Source organism: Octopus bimaculoides, chromosome 2, assembly GCF_001194135.2.
Source record: "Octopus bimaculoides isolate UCB-OBI-ISO-001 chromosome 2, ASM119413v2, whole genome shotgun sequence".
In the NCBI taxonomy this organism is placed as follows: domain Eukaryota; kingdom Metazoa; phylum Mollusca; class Cephalopoda; order Octopoda; family Octopodidae; genus Octopus; species Octopus bimaculoides.
The window spans coordinates 93,603,454-93,614,472 of record NC_068982.1 but is presented as its reverse complement, the minus strand read 5'-3'; the positions used below and the strand labels follow the sequence as shown (position 1 = coordinate 93,614,472).

General features: G+C 37.1%; 1 protein-coding gene across 2 annotated transcripts in view; it reads left to right on the top strand.

The window, feature by feature from the left end:
* The window catches only part of LOC106872158 (28S ribosomal protein S35, mitochondrial), a 61,864-nt gene that overhangs the window by 37,679 nt on the left and 13,166 nt on the right, over nucleotides 1-11,019 (top strand). For both annotated transcript variants that reach the window (XM_052978473.1, XM_052978474.1), the window contains exons 5-6: nucleotides 3,646-3,785; nucleotides 5,159-5,268. In XM_052978473.1, coding sequence (XP_052834433.1) covers nucleotides 3,646-3,785; nucleotides 5,159-5,268 — 250 coding nt within the window. The remainder of the gene's footprint in view (nucleotides 1-3,645; nucleotides 3,786-5,158; nucleotides 5,269-11,019) is intronic.

Here is an 11,019-nt window from a genome sequence, read left to right as displayed (position 1 = left end):
GTTGTTCGTACGCATGCGTCATACAGTCTGCCTTTTACTCTGAGTGAGAGTCCCTTTGTCGCCAGCAGGGGTAAGAGCTCTCTAAACTTTGCCCAGGCTATTCTTATTCTAGCAGCTACACTTTCAGCGCACCCACCCCCACTACTAACTTGGTCGCCCAGATAGCGGAAGCTATCGACTACCTCTAGTTTTTCACCCTGGAATGAGATAGAAGTTGTTTCCTGTTTGTTTGCAGTCTTTATTGCACCTGAACATCTGCCACAAACAAAAACTAACTTGCTAGTTAACCTGCCTTTGATGTTGCTGCACCTCTTATGTGTCCATAGCTTATATATTGAGTAAAATATCCCTAAGATGACAAGGAAAGTGAACAGAATCACTTACAGGAATCATACCAGCTCTGTTATATACCAAAAGATTAATAACTTTTCAAAAGCAATTTGACAACTTTCAGCCATTGAAATTAGAAGCTTTTACTGGACAAACTAAAGGAAAATATATTTTGGTTACTTGAAACATTGAGAAATTTAAAAGTAGGTTTTTTTTATGTATCTGCTACCAAATGAGTTCATATTCTGCAGCTGCCCAGTTTTTTACCCACTGTATTGGTCTCATTGACTTAAACAAACAGACACAAGATAGAACAGTAAGGAGCCCTTTCTATCATGTAGAGTAGAGGGCAACTTCATTAGTGCTGATCCCACTCTGAAATACACATAGTACATTCTGTAAAATGGTTGGCAAATGAAGGGAGATGTCTTAGGATTGAAAAGGTTATTTAGTCTCATCTTGTTAAGGACATGACATTTAGTGCTGGTGTTACAATACCATGCACTCAAAGTATTAAACTGACTGGGAAGCCAGTACTGATATTGCAGGGTTCATTGAAAGGCTCTTTTAGTCTTGTTTTGTGAAGAGTGTGACAGCCTTCTCAGTGTTGGTTCCATGAGGGACTGCATCCAGTGTAAAATGGTTGGTGTTGGGAAAGACATCGAGTCATTGCAAGCATACCATTATATAATGGATGAGTGGATCATTGTTCCCAGACCACACTGAGGTTTGCAGTAACTCTAGATAAGAGCTGACAGACTATGGCAACTCAGCTAACCCATGCCAACATGGAAGTTGGTGTAAAAGAGTGATGATGAGATGTATGTGTATTTTGTGTACAAAAACAAAGAAGTCCACTTTTTTTTTAAATGGTCACTGCATTATTATTAGCAGAATTATATTTGTTCCAAAGGTTTACCTCTGACTTACACCTTGTTGCACTCCAAATCTGGATCATCATGAGTGGACACTATTTAATATTGCAAAGAGGGTTAAGATTGAAGGTAGTGTGAATAAAGACAAAAGTCAGGGCACTTCCTCCAAGAGTATTGTTGTTAATAGAAACTTAATGATTCCCATTCACAGCCAAGTGATTGGGATTTAGTACTGGTGAGTTTCAGAAAGTATTTACAGCAAGAAGAATAGTGTTACCTAGAGATATGGAGAGAGGTCTGTGGCTCAGAAGGGAAAATATAGATTAACTGCAATTGTGGATGGCAATTCACTCAAGTTAGAAGTCTGGGACAGCTTAATGTAAGCAATTACTAGGACGTTATAATGGGCAAGTGATTGAAAAGACTTGCCTACCTGTGTAAGAATGACAAAATATACTTTCAAATGGTGGAAGATGTAGCAACTGGGTTGAGTATCTATATCTGGGTTTGCATTGGATCAATTAGAATCCATTACACTCCACCATCATCCTTCTGTACAGTTAGCTATTGATCCCTCTCACCCAGGTTACTTGTTATGAGCATTACTCTCTCTCTCTCTCTCTCTCTCATCATAATCACTCAGTCCATTCTATGATTAACCAGCTTTTGTTTCTGTTTTACCAGCAACCATTGCTTTCCTGCACTACTACTCATTGTTCCTTCAAGCTACTCATTATTGACATTCATCATGAAAGCGAAATCGTGATGGCACCTGTACCAGTGGAGCACTAAGAGCACCGTCCGAGTGCGGTCGTTGCCAGAGCAGCTGTCTGGCTTCCACGTGGCCGTTGATCGTTACCAATGTCACCTTCCTGGCACTTGTGTCAGTGGCACTTGAAAAGACATTCGAGCGAGATCGTTGCCAGTGCCGATGGACTGGCTCCTGTGCAGGTGGCACGTAAAATACACCATTTTGAGTGTGGCCATTGCCAGTACTGCCTGACTGGCACATAAAAGCACCCACTACAATCTCAGAGTGGTTGGCGTTAGGAAGGGCATCCAGCTGTAGAAACTCTGCCAAATCAGATTGGAGCCTGGTGTCACCACCTGGTCCACCAGTCCTCAGTCAAATCGCCCAACCCATGCTAGCATGGAAAGTGGACGTTAAACGACGATGATCACTCTCTCTTACTAGTGACCACCTTTGGTTTTTCACTACTTTTTTCCTTAGCAGCAACATATAGTTTTCATCATTACTCCCTGCCATTACTATCTCTCTCTGCTTCCTTTGCATTCACACCAAGTTCATCTTTTGCCATTGCCCTCTTCTATTCACCTTAGTCTTTTGCCTTAAATGAACCAAGATGGTGGTAGAATTGTGAGGACTTTCTTGTCTTGCAAGTTACAAAATGACATAAATTCTGGTGTAACAATAAAATGCACCCAGCACACACTGTAAAATATTTGCCTAATGTACAGAGATAACATGGGATTAAGAGGACTTGTAAGTCATGTCACAGAGATGACAAACTCTCTACCTTTTGTTGCTATGATAAAATGCAGTACAATCTGGTTGGTATCAAGAAGGACATTTAGATGGAGAAGCCATGATGAAATGGAATGTACCAGCAAGACCTGGTCCTCTAACATATTTAGGACAGTAGTAACTTCAAATAGGGACAGACTCAAGTTATGACAATCCATCCAACCCATACCAGCATGGAAAACGGACAAAATGCTGTATATTTATTTGTGAGATTGGTGGAGGCGCAATGGCCCAGTGGTTAGGGCAGCGGACTCGTGGTCATAGGACCGCAGTTTCGATTCCCAGACTGGGCGTTGTGAGTGTTTATTGAGCGAAAATACCTAAAGCTCCGTGAGGCTCCGGCAGGGGATGGTGGCGAACCCCTGCTGTACTCTTTCACCGCAACTTTCTCTCACTCTTACTTCCTGTTTCAGTTGTGCCTGTAATTCAAAGGGTCAGCCTTGTCACAATGTGTCACACTGAATATCCCCCGAGAACTACTTTAGGGGTATACGTATCTGTGGAGTGCTCAGCCACTTGCATGTTAATTTCACGAGCAGACTGTTCCGTTGATCAGATCAACTGGAACCCTCGACGTCGTAAGCGACGGAGTGCCAACAACATTTGTGAGATTGAGGTTGTGTTTCTTAGTTTTACAGAAATGGTCACTTTCTTGAACTTGAGTTTGAGCAGATTCTACCAGAAATATAAAAATATGTAGTAAACTACAATAGATAATCTCCAAAAGCATAATGGGCAAGCACTTGACAATTGACAATTCTTTGTCAATCAGAGTGCTTGTAAACAGTGGTCAAGGTGATATTATGTAGATAATTTGTAAGTTATCCTTACACCCTTTGTTGTTTGCTTCATTTCTTTATAGTTTTTCTTCTTTTGAAATCATTTTTCTTCAAGAATTTTGTACTCCTTGGCCTGAAGCTTTAAGTACTGACAGCCTATGTGAGCAGCATTTTCCAGTAGAAGTAACCTCATCTGATTATTGCTTTGCTGGTCCTTCTCTTAGAGATGCTAGGGCCCGAGTAGTGACCTTTAAGGTAAGAATTTCAGTTTTATATAGTAGTTTTATTCATTAACATAACATCATTTTTCACTTCAATATATGCAAACAGTAAGTTCTAATAAATTCAGTTTAAATTTTGGCTTTGAGTTACTTCAAATTAGCTGCTTACTTTCAATGGAAAATTTGATTGGTTGTAAGAGTAGTTTCTCATATTTGCATGCATTAGATCTATTGTTGTAAAGTATTGAGCTGGTAAGCTTCTTAATAAATCAAGTCATTAACCTGATTTTCCCATTTGTAACCATTTCTCTTCATTTCAACCATATCACAATAAAATCCAGCACTGTATTTCTGCCTATCAAAGCTACTGAAACACTTCATCAGAATCGTATGAAACAAAGTTGTCTAAAATTCTGCACAATGTAGTTTGATTATATATTGTCTAGATTTTTTTTCTCTTCTACTTTGATTCAATATTTTTCTCATCTTCTTTCCTATCTTGATACTACAACCACAACCCACTGATTTGTCTGTCTTTACACTCCAGTGTTGAAACCACTGAACTTAGTTTAAATATTATCTTTGTCTTCGTTTGATTTTAACCCCAAATTACTAGGTTCAATTCTCAACCTGAATATATGCTACATGTTAACCCCAATCAAGTGGACTTGTTATCAGAAGTATTCCAGCCATGACCATCCCAGTTTTTAAGGATATTTAAGACAACATTATCTAATGTATTCTTTCTTTATCTAAGACAATAGGATGTGATGTGAAGGAGATTTGGCTTCTATTTCAAACAAGTTTGACACTCATATTTCTGTCATATTCTTGAGACAATCTTGAGCTGTAATATGGTGGCAACTTTTCTTCTGCTCTCTAGCTAAGGTACATAACTCTAACTGACAAAATGTTTGACTCATGCTCCACAGTTACAGAAAGATATCCAGATGGAAAATAAATGGATGTGAACTACCGACGATATAATTACGAACTCAAGCTTTTGTAGAGTACGTTATTTTGACTGCCGCTGTCTATTTGGATAGAAAATATGATCTACATCCATTTAATAGTTGCATTGTTATCAGTGGCCAAGAATATGTTGATACTAGAAACAAGTGTTGTTGCTGCTGTTTAGCATCAGATTAGCTCTGGTAAAGAAAATTTCTGATCAGAGATATACCATCTTTGGATGTCAGAGAAAGATTCCATTGACTTGTAATGCTGTGTTCAAATTATGGTATGGGCCTGGAAATGGGAAACTACATCAGTGTATTATTGCCAGGATCAATAGGGGTTCAATTTCATCACATTAGTTTGGTGGCCTGTTTAACAAAGAACAAGTGTTGTGTGTGATTTTCATCCTAATTTCTACATGTACTATTTCTGTTTGTTTTCCCTCTCCAGTTGAATATATCAAGCCTTAATCTTGACTATCATGCTAAAGATAAAATGGTGCGACTTTTAAAAGATCGGTACAATAAAACTACCGGTGAAATCACTCTCAAAACAGATCGGTAAGTTCTATTTGTTCTCTTATTTGCACATGTGCATTGAAATTTTCAAGTTATTCTTATAATTAATCATTTTATCTGAAAAACCTGTGGTTAAATGATACTTTAGAAAACAACTTTGTACATCTGTAACATCTTTTCCATTTATTTATTTATAACATATCCTTGAGGTTTTTTTGCTTTTTAACCATCATTCACCATTTGCACTTTGTGACTTTTCTACCATTGTTAGAGCAGTTTCTTATCTTGGTCTTCTGGGCTGCATATCGCATCTCTTCCTGTCATCTTTTCAGTTTCTTATTTACAAGACCCAGCATTAACTATTATCACTCTGGTTATAACTTTTGATAAACCATACTAGTATTAATTACTCTAATCTAAGAGGGCCACGGACAGTCCCTTCTCTTTAAAAATCTTTGGTCAGAAGTGATAAAAGAGCAACGTCCATAGCTTTCCTGTGTTCACTTAGACTACAGAATAAGAACATCTAGACATGATTACTATGGATAATTGTTCAGTTTGAAATGGCTTGCCATTTGGAAGGGATATCTAGTGAATTGCCATTCTGAATAAGAAAAATTGAGAAGAAACTTAAGTATGAGGTATGCAAGTAAGATGACATTTCATTGATTGACTTGAGATAAAGATGGCCTAAAATTCTTCAGAGGTGCAGAGACAGAGAAAGTGACAGCTTGATGGTGGGCTAGTATTTAGAGTAAGGTATTTGTATCTGTACACTCATCTATTATTATTCATTCATCTCTCTCTCTCTCTCTTTCTCTCTCTCTCTCTCTCTCTCTTTCTGTATATATATATCTGTGTACATATTTATTGGCTGATCTCATTCGTTTACTTGTACTACTTAAACACATATTTGTTATCATTTAATAAACAGATATAATGGAATGTTTACTGGCTGATGTTTGTCAATCCTCTCCATTTTCTTATTTGCCTTATAAATCCTGGGTAAATTTCCAATTTACCCCCACCCATAGCTAGTATTCAATTGCATTATTGCCATGCAATAGTAAGCACTTGGTGAAAAATACGTAGGTACACATTCAGTAGTATATTAGATATTTAATATCCCTTAGATGGTTTCTTAACCTCTAACTCATACAGACATATATATTATAATATGTATATATTATTGATATATATATATATCAATAATATTAATACACCAACTTGTTGTTTTTGTACATACATACCTGTGGCATGTTTCACACTTACTTCAAAAGAAAAAGTGAGTGGCAGAGCAGGAGAGAGGAGAAAGAGAGAGAGAGTGAGGGAGACAGTGAGTGGTGATGATGTTCGTTTTGTGTTTTTAAATGTTTATCATATCACAAGAAAAGAAGATACATAGATGGAAAGAAAAGTTGACACGTAGGTACGTACACACATTGTTAAATTAAAGGCAGGAGAGAGGAGGGACACAGAGGAAGTGAGAGAGATAGTAGATACATAGATCGAAAGAAAAGTTGATACATAGACACATTGTTAATAACTACAGCAAATATTGGATGTCACTTTCACTTTCCATTACCACACGAGAATAAAATTAACTTGCAAGTGACTGAGTACTCCACAGACATACATACCATTAATGTAGCTCTCAGGGAGATTCAGCCTCACACAGAATATGACAAAGCTGGCCCCTTTCAATTACAGCTACAACTCATTTTGGCCAGCTGAGTTGACTGGAGCAAGATAAACCTTCAAGTGGTTGAAATAAAACAAAAAAGGATCTTATATAGGGGCAGGAAAATCTTTTTAGTCGTTAGGATCTCACTATGGGTGTTAATCCAGTCCTAACAGCAGCATTTGTGAGTGTCATTGACCTGGAGACCAAGCCCGCTGATAAACACTGATGCACAGGCGGCTGTTATCAAACTGAGCATGTGTCGAGGGCGAAGTCACTACACAACGAAATAGCAATTATTTTGTCTTAGCTTACACTGCTTATACTAAACACATGACATTTTTGCCTTACGATATGGAACATTTCGTTTTCTTTCACTCTTTTTAAAAAATGACACTTCATTGGTTACGATGACAAGGTTCCTGTTTATCTTATCAACGGAACAGTCTGCTCATAAAATTAATGCGCAAGTGGCTGAGTACTCCATAGACATGCATACCATAAGGTAGTTCTCAGGGAAATTCAGCCTCACCCAGAATGTGACAAGGCTGGTCCCCTTTGAATTACAGCCACAACTCATTTTTTCCAGCTGTATGGACTGAAGCAAGGTGAAGTAGAGTACCTTGCTGAAGAACACAGTGCACCACAGGAAATCATACTCATGACTTTACATACGTGGGCCAAATACTCCTAACCACTGAGCCACACACCTTCACTCTCTTAACTGCAGAGAAAAGGAGTGAAGCGATAGAAAGTCTGTGATAGAATACTTAAGCTTAGACTAGTGCTGCAACATGGATTAACAACCATTATCTTGGCCTGTGTCCCTCAGCTATCTGATGAAGAGAAAAACCGATTTTATGACACCCTCTTGCAGACTACCTCGTCAACAAATGACAGGGACTTTCTCTTTGTGGCTGGCGACTTCAATGGGCATGTTGGACAACATCCAGCGAGCTCCCATGGTGTGCATGGTGGTAACAGATTTGCTTCCCACAACGAGGAGGGAGCCAGGTTGCTGGAGTTCTGTGATGCAAATGATCTTATGATCTGTAATACTAAGTTCATAAAACCTGCCAATCACCTGTTCACCTACCAGGTTGGTGGGGACGCTAGTCAGATTGACTACATTCTTGCCAGGAAACGAGAAAGATGGCTACTTATAAATGCCAAAATTTACTCAGTTGATCATATTTGACTTTTTTAATTTCTTATTGATATCAGAAAGAACTGGATAAAAAAATGGTACTGTGGTAAAATCAAAACCTTTTGTAACTGAAAATATTTTAAAACCTGAATAATGGCTTGTTTCATTTATATATTGTGTTAAGTTACTAAATGTGATATCAGTTATAAATAAATCTATTTTTGACATAACATTCACTCTTTAAAAACAGTGCCCTAATAATGATATGGCTTTTATCTAATATCACCAGTTAAAATACAATTTTTGAAGCAGTTCAGTGATAGAATTCCTTTTGTGTGTGTGTGTGCATGCATTCATCTTTGACTTTGTCTCTCACAACTGCTTGGAAACTGGTGTTGGCTTGTTTATGGTTCCAATACTTAGCAGTTTGACAAAAGGAACTGATAGAATAAGTACTTGGCTTAAAAAAGTAAGTATTGGTGCAATTTGTTTGACTAAAGCCCCTCAAGGCAGTGCCCCAATATGGCCACTGTCCAATGACTGAAACAGGTAAAAGATGATACACTCATTCATAAGTTCCTCATCAGTTTAGTGTCCATTTTCCCATGCTTTCATAGGTCACATGGAAGTTATTGAAGCAGATTTTCTGTGGCCTGATGCCCTTCCTTTTGTCAAGCCTCACTTGTTTACATGAAATTATAGGAAATAAATGGCACTGCTTGTATGATGGTGACACTCATTTAAAACTGTCATGTGATGTTAGGATGATGAGGCATAGGGCTAAAGTAGAAGATACTTGCCTGTGGCTCAGTGGGACTAAACACAAAATTGTGTGGTTGCAATGTGAACTTCTTAACCACACAGCTATCCCTATGCTTATTGACATGCCATCTGAGCTCAGTAAATTAACTTAAGTTATACTGTAAAAGCTAAAAATGACCTCTGGTTGTCACTTTTTTTTTTAATATCTTGAAAGAATATACAACTTCTGGTCAACTGTAATGTTTGTTGTAAAGAATAAAACTGGAGTTGAATATACTGTAAGTGATTGGGATCTAGTTTGTATACATTTTGGAAAGCAATCTTATATTTAAAATGAACAATTTGCTTTGCTTTCTGGCATAATGCCAACAAAAGTAATCTCCAGGAAAGATTTTTTTAGTCTAGACATTATCATGATGCAAAAAGTGTTCGATCCTCATGGCATCTTGCCAAATGTTTATCTTCATCATCTATCGCTACATCTGTAATTGTATCTTTACTCAGTGAACTAGCAGCACTGTAAAACTGTGCTATCAAGAGTAGACAGACAGCTATGTAGGAAGATAAACTGTGGGAGGTAATATTTGATGAATAAGTTAGTGATCCAATACCCATTTGTATCTAAAGCTATTTACTTGTGAGGCCTCTTATAATTAGTTACAGATGGTTTTACATTAGTAACATAAAAGATGTTTATTTTTTACAGTTGTTTTTGTTGCTTTTTCTTTTCTTTTAAAGTAAAACTCGAGTAAAATGTTAAAATCTTTTTTAAATGACCATATCAATAATACACTATACTGTTGTAATTTAAAAGAAATGATTATCATCTTGCTGTTTTATCCAATCTTTCCTTACCAGAACTTACAGAACTGCAGCTCTCTGGAGCACTTACATATTCAAGTTTTCCTTTCAGCAATTTGAACAGCTCATTACCTGCACTAAACTTACACTGTTAAGACAGCTTGAACATATTTTAGGCTCCATCTTTCTTTGCATAATACTTTTTTTTGTAAAATAAAGAAAAGCTGAATTCAGTATACATAGTTCAGTAATGAAATTTGAAGAAAAACTAGAAACTGTTGTTTCTATTTTATTCAGAAATATAAGAGTTGATAAAGGCTTTAAACAGTCAAAAATTTAATAAGCTCTGTTTAAAACCACAAATAGTTTGACAGTAAAGTTTTGGTGTTGAGCTAAGGACTATAAGATAACAAAGTCAAAATTTGTTATAGTCATTCTCATTTGTTTGTTATTCATTTAATGTCCAATTTTCAATGCTAGCATAGGTTGAATGAAAATGTTTTATTTTACAGCCAAATGTTCTTCTTGTTGCTAATCTTTACTTGTTTTTCCAGTGAAAGATTTTATTCTGCTTGTCTTTGAAAGTCACTAAGCTATAGGACTATTTCTTGACAGAGAATTGTCAACATAACAATATTGTTTTTTTGTTGAGTGAATCTATGCAAAGATGTCTCAGAATGTATGCAGTTATACACACAAATGCATGCATGTATGTATGTGATGGGCTTCCATACAGTTTCCATCTATCAATTTCACTCATAAGGCATAAGTTTGCCCGGGGCTATATAAGACGACACTTATTCAACATGCCACACAGTGAAACTGAACCTGAGACAACATAGTTGCAAAGCCAACCTCTTAAGTACACAGCTGCAAATAGTTTCTATTCTTCATTTCAAAGCTGAATGATTGACAATGAGGATATTCAACAGTAAGACCCTTGCTTTAATTTACATGTAAATTAGGGTGTGTGTGTCATTTACTTGTTTCATCCATTGGTTTGTGGTCATGCTGGAGCACCACCCTGAAGAGTTTAGTCAAATAAATCAACCCCAGTACTTTTTTTTTTTAAAGTCTGATACTTATCTTATTGGTCTCTTATGCCAAACTGCTAAGTTATGAAGATGTAAGCAAACCAACACCAGTTGTCAAACATTGGATGCAGGAACAGATATGTTATATGACCGGTTCCTTTCATTTTCCATCTATCAAATCCATGCACAAGTCTTTAGTTGGCCTGGAGCTATAGTAGAAGATACTTGCTCAAAATTCCATACTCTAGGACTGGACTCAAAACCATGTAGCAGAGAAGCAAACTCCTTATTGCACAGCCATACCTGTGATGTGTATGTGTGTGTGTATCTATCTCTCTCTCTCTCTCTCTCTCTCTATATATATATAT